Genomic DNA, 18,913 nt, shown 5'->3' with positions numbered 1-18,913 from the left:
TAAATATTGTATCATATACAATAACATATAGTTTCTTTTCTCTCTCATATGACATTTAATATAAATCACATTTATATTAAATTTAATAATTATGAATCCAATTCATATAATTAATATTTGAATCTTATTCAAATATTTATTTTTTCTTCCAAATGCTATAATGTATCAAATACATTATAATAATTATACATATATAATTAAAATAACTTAATTATATCATATATAATTAAAACTCTCAATTAATTTGAACAATTCAAATTTAATCCAAAAATTGATTCTCATTTGAATCTATTAAGCTACCAAGGGGACCTCATGGACCTGTAGTTTGAAGTTCCAACAGTACATGAACAATTAATCAAACTCTTTAATTAAATTATTCACCATCGGTTAACTGTCGGCACTTCACTAAAGACCGACAGCTGCACTCTTCGCAATACAGATATATTTATGTGCCCAATGGATATTACCAATCAACAGTACAATGACCCTTCACAAATTGCTCGTAAGTACAGTTGGGCAAAAATTACCATTTTGCCCCTGTATTTACATTTAACTTCTTAAGTACCACTGATCTCTTTAATGAACAATAGATTATAGTCCAACTATGACTAAAACCCTCTCGAGCAAGGAGAGGGTGTGGCGCCACATTGTTCAAGCCTCGGAATCAGCCTTAAGGGAGCAATTTATCTACTTACCCCGACCTTGGGGAAGGAGTGAATTCCTTCTTGTGTAGCTATGACCCCAGCTCCCCAATCAGACGAATCCCTAAAATGGTAGGCTTATTGATTCAGCGATCTGGCTAGTCTCACCCATACAAATCAAAGGACAACCCTCATAGGCAGAAGTTTACAACACACTTAGGATTCAGGTCATATTACCTATGGTTATCCTGGTGAAATGTAAGTCTCTATTATGAATGGCGTTATATAATAAGACTAAACATTTTATGGTCTGGTCTTATACAAACTCTTTTGTATAGAATATCCCTATTCACATATCTATACATGAATTCTCAGGATCAGATCATTTATAGCACTTTACAACAATTGTAACACCTATAAAGTAGGCCATACTCGTAGTGTCACTAGGATAAGGTACCCAGCCTTATCCATCTATACAGACCATTTAGGTTATCACTTAAACATGATCCACCCGTATGTCTCTACATACATGTTTAAGCTACAAGATAACCTTGAATGTTAGTTTATTGGTTTGTGGTTAATGGAACTAAAAAACTGGAATAAAATATCATATATTTTATTAAATAAACAATGAATTTGTTCAAAACCTTTAAGGTAGGGACCAATGAGGTTGTTTCAGCTAAAGCAGTAGGAGATACGAAGTTATTTATTAGAGATAGATTCATTTTACTTGAAAGTGTTTATTATATTTCTTCTATGAAAAGGAATTTAATTTCCGTCTCGTGATTGCTAGAATGTAATTATAAAGTTTCTTTTTAAAATAATGAAATGTTCATTATTCCGAAAGATATTAAGATATGTTCTGCAAAATTGGAAAATAAATAACTTATACGTGTTAAAACCGACAGAGGTAAATTTTTTTTTAATATAGAGATGTTTAAAATAGCTAAAACTCATAATAAAAAAAGGAAAATTTCACCAAATGCCTATATTTGGCACTTAAGACTAGGTCAAGTCAATCTCAATAGGATTGAGAGATTGGTTAAGAGTGGACTCCTAAACCAGTTAGAAGTTAGCACCTTACCTCCATGTGAATCTTGTCTTGAGGGTAAGATGACCAAAAGATCTTTTACTAGAAAAATGTCTTAAAGTCAAAGAACCCTTAGAGCTATTACATTCAGACTTTTGTGGTGTGATGAATGTTAAAGTAAGAGGAGGGTATGAATATTTCATTAGCTTCATCGATGATTATTCAAGATATGGCTACATTTACCTAATGTGTCATAAGTTTGAAACACTTGAAAAGTTCAAGGAATATAAGCCAAAGGTTAAGAACCAACTAGGTAAAAAAAAAAAAGTATTAACACTTCGATCAGATTGAGGTGGTGAGTATATGGACTTAAAATTTTAAGATTATTTGATAGACATGGAATTCAGTCATAACTCACAGCACCTGGCACACCTCAACAGAATAGTGTAGCAGAAAAGAGAAATAGAACCATGTTGGACATGGTTTGTTCTATGATGAGTTATGGTCAGTTGCCAAGTTCTTTTTGGGGTCACACAGTAAAGATTGCGATGTTTGTATTGAATATAGTTCCCTCAAAAAGTGTTTTAGAAACACCTTATGAGTTATAAAGAGGACGTAAAGGTAGTTTACGTCACTTTAGGTTTTGGGAATGTCCAGCACATGTGTTGGTGCAAAATTCAAAGAAGCTGGAACGTCGCTCAAAAGTATGCCCATTTATAGGCTATCCTAAAGAGACAAAATGTGGTTAATTTTATGATCCTTAGGAAGATAAAGTGTTTGTATCGAAAAATGTGACATTTCTAGAGGAATGGCACATTAAAAAATCATTAACATTGCAATAAGCTATTATTAGGTGAGATGTCCAGAGAAACTACAGATAGATTAATCAGAGTTGTTGATCGAGCAGGTCCTTCAACAAGAGTTGTTAATGAAGCTAGTACTTCACATCCTTCTCAAGAGTTGAGAATGCCTCGACGTAGTGGGAGGATTGTGCAACAGCCTGATCGGTACATGGGTTTAACTAGAACTCAGATCATCATACCTGATGATGTATTAGAGGATCCATTGACTTTCAAACAAGCAATGGAAGATGTGAATAAGGACCAGTGGATAAAATGCATGAACCTCGAAATGGAGTCAACGTACTTCAATTTAGTCTAGGATCTTGTACATCAAATAGAAAGCGGTAAAACCCATTGGTAGGGATCTACAAGAGAAAACAAGACCAAGTTGGTGAGGTACAACCTACAAAGCTAGACTCGTGGCAAAAGGGTTTACCTAAAGAGAGGGGTAGACTATAAAGAAACCTTCTCTCCAATTGTCACGATTAAGTTCATTAGGATACTCTTATCCACTGTCGCATTTTATGATTATGAAATCTGACAAATGGATGTCAAGAAAGCTTTTTTGAATGACTATCTTGAAGAGAGTATCTATATATCTCAACCAGAGGGGTTTATTAAACAGGGTCAAGAGAAAAAGGTATGCAAGCTTAATAGATCCATTTATGGGTTAAAACAAGTATCTCAATCCTGGAATATGAGATTTGATACTGCGATCAAGTCTTATTTCTTTAAACAGAACGTTGACGAATCTTGTGTTTACAAGAAGATTGTCAACAAAAATGTAGCTTTTTTAGTTCTATATGTTGATGATATTCTACTCATAGGAAATGAACTAGAATTTCTTGTTGATGTTAAAAGATGGCTAACTACGCAATTCCAAATGAAATACTTGAGAGAAGCACAGTATGTTCTTAGGATCCAATTAGTTCGAACTGCAAGAATAAAACTTTAGCATTATCCCAAACTTCTTATATAGACAAGATGTTGTCTAGAGATCAAATGCAGGATTCTAAGAAAGGTATGTTACATTTCAGGCACGAAATTCATTTGTCTAAGGAACAGTGTTCTAAAGCACCTCAAGAGATTGAGGTAATGAAACGAATTCCATATGCATCAGCGATAGGGAGTTTAATGTATGCCATATTGTGTACTCGTCATGACATATGCTATTCAGTTATAATCATTAGCAGATATCAGTCCAATCCTGGATATGATCATTGGATTGCTGTTAAAAACATCCTCAAGTATCTTTGGAGAACGAGGGACTATATGCTTATGTATGGTGTTAAGGATTTGATCCTTATCGAATACACTAATTCTAACTTCCAGACTAATATAGAATCTAGGAAATCTACTTCGGGGCCAGTATTCTGAATGGAGGAGCAATAGTGTGGAGGGGTATAAAGAAAAATTGTATTGCAGACTCCACCATGGAAGCTGAGTATGTAGTTTCATGTGAAGCAGCCAAAGAAGCCGTGTGGCTTAGAAAGTTCCTGACTGATTTGGAAGTAGTTCTAAATATGCATCTGCTGATCATCCTGTATTGTGATAACAGTGGAGCAGTTGCTAACTCAAAGGAACCTAGAAGCCATAAGCGCAGAAAACACATCGAGCTCAAGTACCATCTCATCAGGGAGATCGTACACTGAGGAGACGTGATTGTCATGTAGATTACCTCTTAAGACAACTTGGCTAATCCATGTACAATGGCCCTGTCAGCTAAAGTGTTCGAGGTGTTGGGTTTTATATCCTAAAACTCGCAGTTTGTAAAATTAAATATATCCTATTATCGATAAAGATCTTATTCAACATTTCTTCAATAAAGGTATTGAATCTATTAATTACGTTCATAAAATCTAAATCCAATAAAATAAGATCCATGGCTATTATGTGAATACTTGAACATTATGTAGAAACATAGAGATGGACCAAGTTCGAGTAAATAGCCAAAACTGTCTATAGTATATGGTTAAGGTTGGGTACCTTATTCTGGTAACACTATTGGATGTGGCCTACTCTGTAGCTATTACAAGTTGTTGTAAAGATACTACAAATGAAGTGATCCAGATTCGTTCATGTATTGACATGACGAGTGGGGGCATCCTATGCAATGAGTTTGCATAAGATCGAACCAAGAAATAAGTCATTCTTACTTTATAACGTTGTTTACTGTTTAAGACTAACTAATTCGTTTAGATGACCTAGGTAACTCGATCTTAATCCTGAGTTAACTATGAAGTCCTGTTTATTCGGAATTATCCTTAGATTTTCATGGGTGAGGGTTGGCTTAACAACACCGGCTCAATAAGCCTTCTATTTCAGGGGTAAGATCGGGTAGATAGCTGGGGACATAGGGTGCAAGACGTAATTCATGCCTACTCGATTTAGGAATAGGAGAAAGGTTGTTCTCTTAAGTACTGAATCCAGGTCTTGAACAAGGGGCCCCACCCTTTCACTGGCCTAAGAGGGATCTAGTTTAATGATTAGATCATAAACCAGTTGTTCATTATAGGATCACTAGGAACTTAAAGAATAAGACGTAATATTGGGGTAAAACAGCATATTGACCCAGCCGTTATTACGAACAACCTGTAAAGGGTCGACTTAATGGTTATGGTTAAATCATGTAGACGCAAATATATCTACAGTGATGAGAGTGCAACTATCGAGCTATAGTAGTGTGACTTGATAGTTAACGAATACTGATTAATTTAGTCTAAAGAGTTTTAGCCAATTAATCTTAATTGTTGGAGCTCATGGTCTGTAGGTTCATAAGGTCCCTTTACTAGCTCGTAAAACCTGAACACCTTGAATTTATAAATTGAGTGAATTTGGAATGATATCAATTTGAATTGTTCAAATTGAATTAGAGTTTGAATTTGAATAAGTTCAAAATCAAATTAGGGTTTGTTTGATCATATTCGATATAATTAACGTTTAATTTATTGAAATTAGACGAAATTGGAGAGTTTATAATATTTAAATATTAATTGTAAAAATTAGATGTGTAATTAATTTGATATTTGATATTAAATTAATTAATTAATTAAATATGTTTAATTAATTAAAAATAAAATTAATTTCAATTTTAAAATTCAATTTGAGAAATTGAATATTGAAATGTTGAATTTGTTTAATTAGGAATTAATCAAATTAGATTTAATTAATTTAGAATTAATTAGATTTTTGGAAATTAAATTCTAAATTTGAGAAAGTGGGATTTTCTGAAGGTTGATAAACTCTCTTTGAATTGAAGAGAGAGAATGGATTTTGGCCGAAGAAAATGGTTTTCTGAAGTTCATCTTCATCTCCCTTTCAAACCCAGAATTTCACTTCACAAATTCACTCAAATTCGAGTTTCACCACTTAAATTCAAGGCTAAGAATAGTAGAAAAGATATTTTGGTGGTTCACTATCAATTTAGAGCTGAAAACACATGAAGAGCAGCTTGGATTTGGGAGAAATCATCAAAGGTATGTTAATCTTAAAACCCTCTTTAATTTTCTAAAATAGCATGATTTAAAACTCAAATAAATATAATTATAGTGCTTATTGATTCTGTTTGCTTCCGTTGCATGCTTGTGTATTCTAACACGAGGGTCACCTAGTGGGACTAGGACGGCAAAATAGATAGACTTAGGGCAAGTGGGAGAAAAACTGGGTATCTGATGCCCTAGTTTATTGTATTTATTCTCTCATTACTCAACATTGTATACATATTTGTATATATCCACTGGAGTTTTAATCCAAGTGGGAGTTTATTGGGTTGTATGTCCTAAAACTCGCAGTTTGTAATGTTATAATATTTTCTATTATCAATCAAGATGTTATTAACGTTTATTCAATAAAACTATTATTGAATATGTAAATTGTACTTGTAAAGACTAAATCCAATAAATTAAAGATCCATGGCTATTATATGAATACTTGAACTTTATGTGGTGATATAAAGACGGATCAAGTTTGAGTAAATAGCCAAAAAAGTCTATAGTATATGAATAAGGTTGGGTACCTTATTCTGGTAACACTGTCGGATGAAACCCACTCTGTAGTTGTTACAATTTGTTGTAAAGTACTACAAATGAACTGATCCTGATTCGTTCATGTAGTGACATTTGGAGAGGGGGCGTCCTATGCAATGAGTTTGCATAAAATCATACTAAGAAATAAGTCACTCTTACTTTGTAACAATGTTTACTGTTTAAGACTGACTGTTTCAAATCCATGACCTAGGTAACTCGACCTTAATCCTGAGCTAACTATGAACTTCTGTTTATTCGAGAAAATCCTTAGATTTGCATAGGTGAGGGTTGGCTGAACAGCGCTAGCTCAATAAGCCTCCCATTTCAGTGATAAGACCGGGTAGATAGCTAGGGGCATAGGGTGCAAGATGAAGTTCACACCTACTCAATTTAGAGATAGTAGAAAGGTTGTTCTCTTAAGTACTAAATCTAGGTCTTGAACAAGGGGTCCCATCCTCTCATTGGCCCAAGAGGGACTCGGTTTAGTGATTGGATCACAAACCAATTGTTCATTAGAGAATCAATGTGACTTAAAGAGCAAGATGTAATTTCGGGAGTAAAACAGTATTTGACCCAAGCGTTATTACGAACAACCTGTGAAGGGTCGACTTACTGGTTATGGTTAAATCAAGTGGATAGAAATATATCTATAGTAAGAAGAGTGCAACTACTGAGCTATAGTGTTGTGTCTCGGTAGTTAACGAATATTGATTAATTTGGTTTAAAGAGTCTAGCCAATTAATCTCAAATCGTTGGAGCTCATGATTTGTAGGTCCATAAGGTCCCTCTACTAGCTCGTAAATATTGGATTAGTATATTGAGTGGATTTGAAGCGTTTAAATTCAATTTGGGAATTAAATTTGAAGTGTTCAAATTTTGAATTAAGATTTGAATTTGAATTGTTCAATTTCAAATTATGGTTTAGATAATTATATTCGATATAATTAACGTTTAATTTATCGAAATTAAACGTAATTGGAGATTTAATAATATTTAAATGATAATTTAAATGATAATTTAAATATTAAGTACATGAATAGGATTCATGTATGAATTAGGTATTTGATTAATTTAATATTTGATATTAAATTATTAATTAATTAATTAAAATAAATCAATTTCAACTTAAGAAATTCAATTTTGGAAATTGAATTTTGTTTAATTTAATTAAATTAAAAAATAATTTAATTGATTTTTTCAATTAAATTGGAAATTGAGTTTAGTTAGTGGAAAAATCCACATTTTTGGGTTTGATAGTGGATTTACCGAATCGCCAACACCTAGCCTACTTGAGATTACCATTTGAAGTGTCATGTGGCTGACCTTGAGTGCTTGCATGTATATGATACATAAAAAGCTCAAATTTTCTGAGTTTGAAAAGGAGGAAGACTGAATTTTTTTAAATTAGCAAAACCCTCTCTACTCTCCAAACTCTCCTCTTTCCTTTCTTAATTCCCTTTAATTCTGAGTTCCACCACTTAAATCCAAGTTTGAGAATAGTAGAGAAGACTCTCTTGGTTCACTGTTTATTTGAAGGTCAAATTCGTGGAGAACAACTTGGACTCGGAGGAATTCATCAAAGGTATATATTTTGAAACCCTATTCTTTGAAAATCCTTTTTTGCATGCTTTTAGAACTCAAATTAAATGTAATTAGAGTGTATTGATTCTGATTGCTTCTGTTGTATGCTTGTACATTCCATCATCATGTTCGTCATTCAGATTACATTACTTGATTATGGATTTTCAACTGGGCCCACCTACCAATACGAATGTGGAATGCCGGTAAACACTAACAAATGAAAAATTGGGTCCTACATTCTAAATTATCTTTTATTTATTGTCATACGCCTTCCGTAAAACATGAGCTTAAACTAGATTAATGAATTTATAGTGTAATATAGGGAAGTGAATGTAATATATCCATTTGAAGTTCGAAAATGAAATAAATGTAATATGTTGATTGATGAATATAAAATATTACTTCCCCTTAATTAATGGCATTTATATATTGAAAGTTTGAAACTAAAATAAATGTACTACTGTTGGAGGAGAAATTCCGGACCAATCACAGATCGCCACGTTATTTAGTAAATTAACAAAGAAATGCCAAAATCAACTAATTTGGGGACTAGTTAAGAGTCGACGTGGGTCCCAAATTGGAATTGAAGACGGATTTTGATAACGTCACGTGTTCCCGTCACGAACGTTGGGTTGAGTAAAATTAATTTCGCCCAATTTAGTGTCATAATTTGGGCGTTGGTCCAGTTACGTCCAAATATGGGCTTAATTTGGGCCTAAAATACAAAAATGAACTCAAATCCAATTAATTGGGCCCAAAGGTCAGGTCCAAGTCCAATCGATAGGGCCCAAAAGTCAGGCCCAAGTCCAACTGATAGGGAAAAAGATCAGGCCCAAGCCCATGAGGCCCATCAGAGAGCTCTATAAATAGAAGAGCTCTTCTCATTCCAAAGGGGAGGAATTCTATACTTCAGAGAGCTCATAGAGAATTCATCAACAAGCAAAAGACTCCCAAAACTCCTGAAGCTACACTCCTAGAAGACAGAAGACCCTTGAAGACACAAACACTCTTCCAAGACTTTTACATCAAGAACATTCGGTGCTTTTCTTCTTCAAGTCAAGCACATCCACCCAATCGAGAGAGAATCAGAAGATCAAGTATTAGAGATCTAACCACATCGCATCAAATCAACCTCAACATCAACACCAACTCAAGTTAAACTCCACAAAATACGTTTCTTCTGAAACCTCGTGTGACCAAATTGGCATGCCTAGTAGGACCTCTCTACCCCTTATCTTTCTCTCAGCATCCAAACAAGACAAATGGCACCAAAGAAGATGGCATCCAGAGATTCCTCCACAAACAGCTCCTACATGGGACCTGTCACCCGCAGTCGCTCAAGGGAAGTTATGGAGGAGTAAGAGCAAAGCTCCCTCATCGCGTACAACATCTTGAGGCAAATGACAGAGTCCTCACAAAGCGAGGTTGTCATCAAGGAGAACCCCCTGTTTGACAACTCTATTTCTGCCTCCAGCAAGCCGAAAAGAGGTTCACAGCCAGAGATGATTTATGTCATGATGGCAGATGTAACGGCTGAAGCGGCCATGCAGAAATGGAAAGGAAGATCAACTTTCTAATGAAAGCCGTCAAGGAGCGAAACCATGAGATCGCTGCTCTGAGAGAACAAATGCAATCTCGAGAGGCTGCTGAATCAAGCCAAGCACCCACGGTTAAAGCAACTGACAAGAGGAAAACCGTGCTGCAAGAAAACCAGCTGCGACAGTCAATTTTGGTGGCCTCTTTGTTGGTCCAACAACTGTAAGACATGATCATAACCTTCATAAAAGCTCAGTATGGAGGCCCGGCTCAGACTCCCTTCACGTACTCCAAGCCATACATCTAGAAGATTGAAAACTTGAGAATACTTGTAGGGTATCAACCCCCAAAGTTCCAGCAATTCGAAGGAAAGGGCAACCCAAAGCAACACATCGTCCACTTCGTAGAAACATGCGAGAATGAGGGAACAATGGGAGATCTACTAGTCAAGGAGTTCATCAGAACCCTCAGAGGAAACGCTTTTGACTAGTACACAGACTTAGAACCTGAGGTGATCGACAGTTGGGAGCAACTTTAAAGAGAATTCTTGAATCACTTCTACAGCACTAGACGTACTGTCGGCAACTACATCAACCAATGGAGGGCTCTGAGTCTGGACTGCAAAGACCAACTCACCGAATTATCTGTTGTGGAAATGTGCACGCAGGGTATGCACTTGGAACTCTTCTATAACCTGCAGGAATAAAGTGTCGTACCTTTGAAGAGTTGGTGACTCGTACCCACGACATGGAGCTAAGTATCGCCAATAGAGGAATGAAGGATTTCCTTATCCGAGAACCGAAGAAATACAAGAAGGAAGTGAAGGGCACCGAGGAGATTGTGAAAGGCACCATGAAGGAATCAATGGTCATTAATACGGCCCCATTGAAGTTTTCCTCAAAAGGTAAAGAGAAGAAGATGGGAAAAAAAAAGACGAAGGAGGCGAAAGATGTCACCTAAGTCTGAAGGAGTAGTAGGAAAAAGTCTACCCGTTCCCCAACTCTGATGTTGCGGATATGCTTGAGCAACTGCTAGAGAACCACCTTATCCAGCTACTGGAATGTAAACGGCTGGAACAAGCAGGCAAAGTGGATGATCCCAATTACTGCAAGTATCACAATGTCATTAGCCGCCTAGTTGAAAAATGTTTTGTATTGAAGGAGTTCCTCAAGTTGGCCCGTGAGGGAAAAATAGAGCTGGATCTAGACGAGGTGGTCCAAACAAATCATGTTGCAGTGATGATAACTTCAAGCGCATTGGCATCAATCATATGTTATGAAGAAAGTGAGAGTTTGGTCCAGTTTAAGACCTTTGAACCTATGGTTGTGTAGTTTCAGCGGGAGGTCTAAGCCACAGTGCCTCAAAACAGAGGAGAGAGCGTTGATAATGACGATAACGAAGGTTGGATCTTTGTGACACGTCGTAAGAAGAAAAGATCAAACTCTACCCAAAAAGCTCTTACACTCTTATCGAAGTTACAAGAGAGGGAGCAAGACAAAAAAAAGCAAGGGTAGAAAGAAGGCATGGAGGCCCAAGGCTGTTGACAAGGGAGACGAGGACGTTCTTCATCCCAAGCGACAGGTGTCGTTGGCAAATTTCTTCCCGAAGAACTTCTACGATTGGGGTTCAGAAGAGATGCCAGAGGCTGCTACATGTCATGCTGTCAGTACCGCAGAAGAAGAAGATACCCTCCTAAGCACATTAAAATCGATAGAAGAGCCAAAAGGCTTGTCGTCATTCAGCATAAACGACCTACTCTCACTCCCCCAAGAAGCCAAGACGGCTCTCATTAAGACATTGTTGGAATCCAATGCATCTGGTGCACCAACCTTCGTAACACGTGCATATGCCTCGTGTTGTACATTCATAGGCTTCTCAGACGAAGATCTGCTACTGGGATCAAAATTGCATAATAGGTCATTGTATGTCTTTGGATACATTCGAGAACAGAGAGTGAGTCGAATCCTCATCGACAACGTATCCCCCGTCAATATAATGCCCAAGACGACTATGAAACAGCTAGGCATACTCATGGACGAGCTATCAAACAGCAAATTAGTGATTCAGGGTTTCAATCAAAGCAGCCAAAGAGCGATAGGCATGATACGCTTAGAGCTCTTCATTGGCGATCTAAAGGCTGATGCATTGTTTCATGTGATAGACTTAAAGACCACCTATAGGCTGTTATTGAGGTGCCCTTGGATTCACGAGAATGGTGTGATTACATCAACACTGCATCAGTGTTTCAAGTTCTACCAAGATGGGATTAAGAAGGTTGAAGGAGACTCTAATCCGTTTTCTGAGGCTGAATATCACTTCGCATATGTGAAGTTTCACCTAAAGAGCGAGAATTCTGGTGAAACAATTCCAGCAGAGACCTCACTAACAAAGAAAGCAGGTAGTTCCCGATCGAGGTCGCCAATAGACACAGAGAAAGAGACAGGTAGCAAGGTATAAGCCTCTAGCCCAAAAGAGAGTGGGACATCCCCTAGTGTTGGAGAGACACCCGTGGTGAGGGAAGAAAAAGTGTCAAAACCTCCGATACTGCGTTATATCCCTTTGTCGAGACAAAAAAAGAGTGAGTCACCTTTTACGAAATGCTCAAAAGGTTTGCATGTCGGTGACATAGGAATTCTACAGAAGAGTTTCATCACACCCCTCATGCCGATAACGAAGCAGAAAGTCCACAAGCTGGAGATGAAAGTCACAGAGTTAAATCTGCCCAAAAATCAAACTAAAGTCGTGGAAAAGGCGGGTTAATGACTACACAACTCACACTGAGTTCAAGAGCTTGAAGATTTATGAGCAACCTAGGCTCTCGTCGACCCAAAAAAAGCTTTTTCAAGAGGAACATGATATACCTACGTCGAGGGCGGGACTCGGATATGAATCGTTAGAGTCAGTCCACATAATCAAAAAGGCGAAGGGGAAAGTGGCCAACAACAATCATATCACTACAGAAGAAGTCGATGATACAGGGGAAAAGGAGGACAAAGATAAAAGAGCCTCAACCTTCGGCCGTATTAGGTCGTCTGCTGCATACGCCTTGGTCTTCTAGAGATTGAGCATGATAGAAGTAGAAAGAGGAAGCCTGCATACAATTCCCGGAGCTACTCGATGCTCAGTCTTTCGAAGATTGACTCTATCGAATGAAGGAAATGAGGAAATCATCTGTCAGCCATCAGTGGTGGTGCAACGTTCATCCTTCGAGAGACTAAGTCCAATTCCAAAGGAAATCAAAGGAAAACCCCGCACTTTCGTTTTCTATCGCCTAAAGCACGAAAGGGTTGAAGATCCCCTCGACGAATATGTCTCTAGTGAGACAAAAGGGAAGGGAAAATCCTGCAGTGATGCCTCCGAAACGGCTATAAGAAAGAGGGGGCCAATACCCCGAGCGTCAATTTCGCGACGCCTCGACCTTTAAGATGCTGAAAGGCCATTGAACAAGAATCCATTATGAGAGGCAAGAAGTGATGGAGAAATCCACAGTACCGTCCCCTCACGCATGAAGAGAAAGACCTTCGTTACTTTAAACACAAGTGAAGGCTCGCACAAAGTAAAGAGGCACAACGTGTTTTCACCAATCCTCATAATGGAAATTTAGAGCATGAGGAAAGCGAAACTTAGTGCCACCACATCACCATCACCGAAGAATCTAAAGAGGGTATGACTGAGGAGGGAATGGAGACACTCCAGAAGGTCTAGAGGATAGTGGTCAATCCAATGTGGACGAGCTAAAAGAGGTGAATATGGGCACAGTAGAGGAGTCGCGTTCGACTTTCATCAGTGCATCCCTCTCGGAAGGGGAAGAGGGCAAATACATGAGTTTGCTCACCAAATACAGGGATGTTTTTGCTTGGTCATATAAAGAGATGTCGAGACTAGATCCGAAGGTAACAGTCCACCATCTCGCGATCAAACAGAGGTGTCGACCCGTTAAACAGGCTCAACGACACATTCGGTCGGAACTTATCCCCTAGATTGAGGCTGAAGTCAATAAGTTAATTGAAGTCGGGTTCATCTGCAAAGTCTAATACCCAACGTGGATAGCCAACATTGTCCCAGTTAGAAAAAAGAATGGACAGTTTCATGTCTGCGTGGACTTTCGCGACCTAAACAATGCATGCCCGAAAGACGATTTTCCATTGCCCATCACAGAGATCATGGTCAATGCGACAACGGGACATGAGGCCTTATCCTTCATGGACGAATCATCGAGGTATAACCAGATACGAATGGCCCTCGCGGACGAGAAAATGACAGCATTTTGAACCCTAAAAGGGATATATTGCTACAAGGTGATGCCCTTCGGGTTGAAGAATGTTGACGTTATTTATCAACGTGCCATGCAGAAGGTGTTTGACAATATGTTGCACAAACATGTGGAATGCTATGTGGATGACCTTATGGTCAAGACCAAGCGACGACATGACCACTTGAAAGATCTAAGAACTGTGTTTGATCGCCTGTGAAAGTACCAGTTAAAGATGAACCCCCTCAAATGCGTGTTTGGCATAACTTCAGGAAAGTTTCTGGGCTTCGTTGTGAGACATCGAGGGATAGAGATAGATCAATCCAAGATTGATGCCATCCAGAAGATGCCAAGACCAAGGAATCTACATGAATTGAGAAGTTTGCAAGGATGTCTGGCCTACATCTGGAGGTTTATTTCTAACCTGGCAAGGCAGTGTCAACCCTTTCAGAGACTGATGAGAAAAGGAGATAAATTCGAATGGAATGAGGCCTAACAAAATGCCTTCGATAGCATAAAGAGGTACCTAATTAGCCCCCCTATCTTAGGAGCTCGAGTAGCGGGCAAGCCATTGATACTGTACATCGTAACGCAAGAGAGATCGCTGGGGGCATTGTTGGCAAAAGAGGAAAAGAAGGGAAAAGAACGTGCTCTCTACTACTTAAGTAGGACCCTAAACGGAGTTGAGATCAACTATTCTTCTATTAAGAAGACGTGCCTTGCGCTCTTCTTCACCATAGATAAGTTGAGGCACTACATGCAAGCCTTCACAATCCACTTAATTGCGAAAGCCGATCCCATCGAGTACGTTCTATCCAGGCCAATCATCTCAGGTTGTTTAGCCAAGTGGGCAATCATGCTTCAACAGTACGACATCGTTTATGTATCACAAAGGGTAGTTAAAGGGCAGGCATTGGTTGACTTCTTGGTAGATCACCCCATTCCATCAGATTGGAAGTTAAGTGAAGACTTACCCGACGATGAAATTCTCTTCACAAAAACCTCAGGGTTGTAGATCATGTTCTTTGATGGTGTGGCACAGAGAACTGGTGTGGGGGCAGGTATCATCCTCATTTCGCCAGAAACGCGCATACTGCCTTATAGCTTCGCACTTACTGAGTTATGCTCAAACAATGTCGCCGAATGCCAAGCCTTGATAATTGGTCTCCAAATGGCCTCTGAGATTAGGGTAGCTTGTATAGAGGTTTTCAGTGACTTAAAGTTGATAATCAATCAACTCTTATCCCAGTACGATGTAAAGCATGACGACTTAAAACCTTACTGTAGGATTGTATCAGCAATAACAGAAGCACAAGGATCATCTAATCACTCTAATTCACTAATTTTGACAAAATATAAAGCATGCTCTTGCAGAAAAAAAGTGAGTTTCAAGACATACCTCTTGTAGAATTCTTATAAGCTCTTTCTCCAGCTACTATCTTCTCCGAATCTTGTTGCAGAGCACCTCAAGATCTTCTCCACTATTCTCTTGGTGCTCTAGATTGAGTTGTGGGACTCAAAACAAGCTTGAATCAAGGGATGAAAAAGAAAAGCTCACAGCAGCAATCTTGATGAAAAACCCTTTCTTCAACTCGAATTTTCTCTAAAATTCTCTATAGATTGCATGACCGAATTTCACTCCAATCTCTTCATTATATTGCAGATCAACATAAAAAGGAGAGAGTTGCATGAGTTGTAGCTCATGCTTAGAGAAGACAAGGCAAAGTTGAATGCTTTTTGTGTGAGCAAGTAAAGAGATGGATAATGAAAAATCAAGCTTTTCCATTTTGTGTTTTATTTTTTCTAAATTTTCAATTTTATCATAAAATCAAAAATGATTTTATAAAATCTATTTTGATTTTAAAACTGAAAAGTTTAATTATTAAATAAAGATTAATTAATTTAATATCAAATATTAAATTAATTTTAACACAAATCCATCTTTATATATTTAAATCATATTTAAATATATATAAATTCTCCTATTCCGTTTAGTTCTCAAATTAAACACGTAATTATATCTCATATAATTACTAATTTCTTTAATTCTAATTTGAACGTTTCAAATTAACTTATCACGCTATTCTAGAGCTAGTCCATTATGAGCTAGTAGGAGGACCTCACGGAACTACAAATCATGGGTTCCAACGATCCGAGATCAATTGGCTAAACTCATTATACTAGATTAATCCTCATTCGTTAACTAATGAGTCACTCCACTAAAGCCCATAGTTGCACTCCCCTCACTGTAGATATATTATGTCCAAATGATTTAACCATAATCAGCAAGTCGACCCTTCACAAGTTGTTCATAATAACGGTTGGGTTAAATATCTGTTTTACTCCCGAGATTACATCTTATTCCTCAAGTCCCTACTGATCCTCTAATGAACAATTAGTTTATGATCCAATCACTACCAAACTCTCTCAATCCAGTGAGAGGATGGGGCCCCTTGTTCAAGACCTAGATTCAGTACTTGAGAAAACAACCTTTCTTCTATCCCTAAATCGGGTAGGCGTGAACTCTGTCTTGCACCCTATGTCCCTAACTATCTATCCGGTCTTACCCTTAAAATGGGAGTCTTGTTGAGTCGGCGTTGTTGAGTCAACCCTCACCTATGCAAATCTAAGGGCAATCCCGAATAGATAGGAGTTCATAGTTAGCTCAAGATTAAGATCGAGCTACCTAGGCCATCTAGGTGAAATAGTTAGTCTTAAACAGTAAACAGCATTATAAGGTAAGAGTGATTTATTTCTTGGTCCTGATCTTATACAAATTCATTGCATAGAATGCCCCACACCTCATGTCATATATGTACGAATTAGGATCACTTCGTATATAGCATTTTACAACTCTTTGTAACAATTACAGAGTAGGTCGCATCTAATAGTGTTACCAGAATAAGGTGCCCAGCCTTATTCATATATTATAGATCATTTTGACTATTTACTCGAACCTGATCCACTCTTATGTCTCTACATAAAGTTCAAGTACTCATACAATAATCATGGGTCTTAGTTTATTGGATTTAGACTTTCATACAATTTATGCAATCAATACTAAGTATATTGATTATAGAAAATGTTTATCATTCTACAAACTGCGAGTTTTAGGACATAAAGCCCAACACTTACTTCACTTATGCTCGCCAGTTGATGGAAAAATTCGAAAGCGTGACGTTGGAGCTTGTCCCGAGGACAGAAAATAAGAAAGCAGACATCTTAGCAAACCTAGCTACGTTCTTAACGGTCTTAGATAATTTGCCCCATAATATATCGCTTTGTCGGAGATGGATTATACCTCCGGTCTGAACTGCATGTGAGGAAATGAATGCGATATCAATCTACCTAACCGATGAGGAAGACTAGTGATAGCCCATCATAGATTACCTTTAGCATAAAAGGCTTCCAGACGACCCCCACTGTAAAATCGAGGTTCGAAGGAAGGCCACGCATTTCATTTACTACAAAGGGGTCTTATACCGTCGATCCCTTGAAGGACTCTTCCTTCGATGCCTCGGTAAAGAGGAGTCAGCAAAGACTTTAGAGGAAGCACACTCAGGCGTATGCGGCGCGTATCAAGTTGGACCAAAGTTACAATTCCAGCGGAAAAGAATGAGTTACTATTGGCCGGGGATGATCTAGGACTCGATGAAATATGCAAAGAGGTGCGAAGCCTGTCAATATCATACGAATTTCATCATCAACCGCCCGAGCCTCTGCATCCGACTATAGCCTCGTGGCCTTTCGAAGCATGGGGGCTCGATCTGGTCAGTCCTATAACATCTAAGTCATCAGCAGGGCACTCATACATCCTTGCAGCCACTGATTACTTTTCAAGATGGGCTGAGGATGTCGCTTTAAGGGAAGCTAAGAAAGAAAATGTGGTGGACTTTATCCGCACTCATTCATTTATCGGTACGATATTCCCCATCAAATCGTGATAGATAATGGGAGACAATTCTCCAACAGCTTAATGGACAGGTTATGCAAAAAATTCAAATTCAAGCAATACAAGTTGTCCATGTATAACGCCGCCGCAAATGGGTTGGCAGAGGCATTCAAAAAGACATTATCCAACCTGCTGAAGAAAATTGTCTCCAAGTCGAAGAGAGATTGGCAGGAAAAGATCGGTAAAGCGTTGTGGGCTTATCGCACCACTCACCGTACCCCTACAGAAGTCACCCCATACTCTCTCGTTTATATGGTAGAAGTTTTCCTTCCTTTGGAAAGAGAAATTCCATCGCTAAGAATGGTAGTGATAGAGGGGTTGACTACAAAGGACAATGCTAAACTACGTCTCCAAGAGTTGGAAGCACTGGATGAAATACGATTAGAAGATTAACAAGTGTTGGAATGTTACCAAGCATGAATGTCTAAAGCCTTCGATAAACATGTAAAGCCTCGATCGTTACAAGTTGGTGATCTATTGCTTGACGTAAGAAGACCAATTATCACGACAAGACATATGGGGAATAAGTTTACACCTAAATGGGATGGGCCCTACGTCGTCAAAGAAGTCTACATAAGTGGAGCATACAAGATAGTTGATCAAGATGGACTAAGAATCGGCCCAATCAATGACAAGTTTCTCAAGAAGTTTTACGCTTGACAAACGTAAAAAAAAAAAAAAAAAAAAAAAAAAAAAAAATTGTATGAACTACGTTATGACTTGATCCCCGTCATTATAAGGGGTACGTAGGCAGCTTAAAGAAATTTAAGTTCAGTAACGTGATCAAAAAATATATATGTGTATGTACATGTGTCCAGTGTAAAAAAATAAATAAATAGATAAAGAAACAAATAAAAGAAGCAGATACTTAAAGAAGGCTACAAGGCGTCAGAGAACATCACTGAGGAAATAAAATAAACTTCCATATAATAGATTTCAGCACTACAATAGTTGAATCTAGTAACTAAAAGAGAGATACAAGAAAAAAAGAAAAAAAAAAAAAAAAAAACTCCTAGGCCACTGCCTACTGATGTACGCCTAATACAATAAGACA

The 18,913-nt window shown here is 37.9% G+C and overlaps 1 protein-coding gene across 1 annotated transcript; it reads left to right on the top strand.

Annotated features, from left to right (window-relative positions):
* Positions 1 to 17,883: 17,883 nt before the first annotated feature.
* Positions 17,884 to 18,252, top strand: LOC150033721 (uncharacterized). Its single transcript, XM_090317039.1, has one exon. The coding sequence runs from the start codon at positions 17,884 to 17,886 to the stop codon at positions 18,250 to 18,252; it is 369 nt and encodes a 122-aa protein (XP_090173165.1).
* Positions 18,253 to 18,913: the final 661 nt, after the last annotated feature.

This window comes from Benincasa hispida, chromosome 9 (assembly GCF_027475165.1).
Source record: "Benincasa hispida cultivar pf3 chromosome 9, pf3_genome.v1.1, whole genome shotgun sequence".
NCBI classification, from domain to species: Eukaryota; Viridiplantae; Streptophyta; class Magnoliopsida; order Cucurbitales; family Cucurbitaceae; genus Benincasa; species Benincasa hispida.
Note: the sequence above shows the minus strand (reverse complement) of the source record. Positions and strands in the feature narration are given on the sequence as shown.

What these genes read in the sequence shown, in the direction of transcription:
- LOC150033721 (XM_090317039.1), top strand. Translation starts at nt 17,884, where the DNA reads ATGGACAGGTTATGCAAAAAATTCAAATTCAAGCAATACAAGTTGTCC.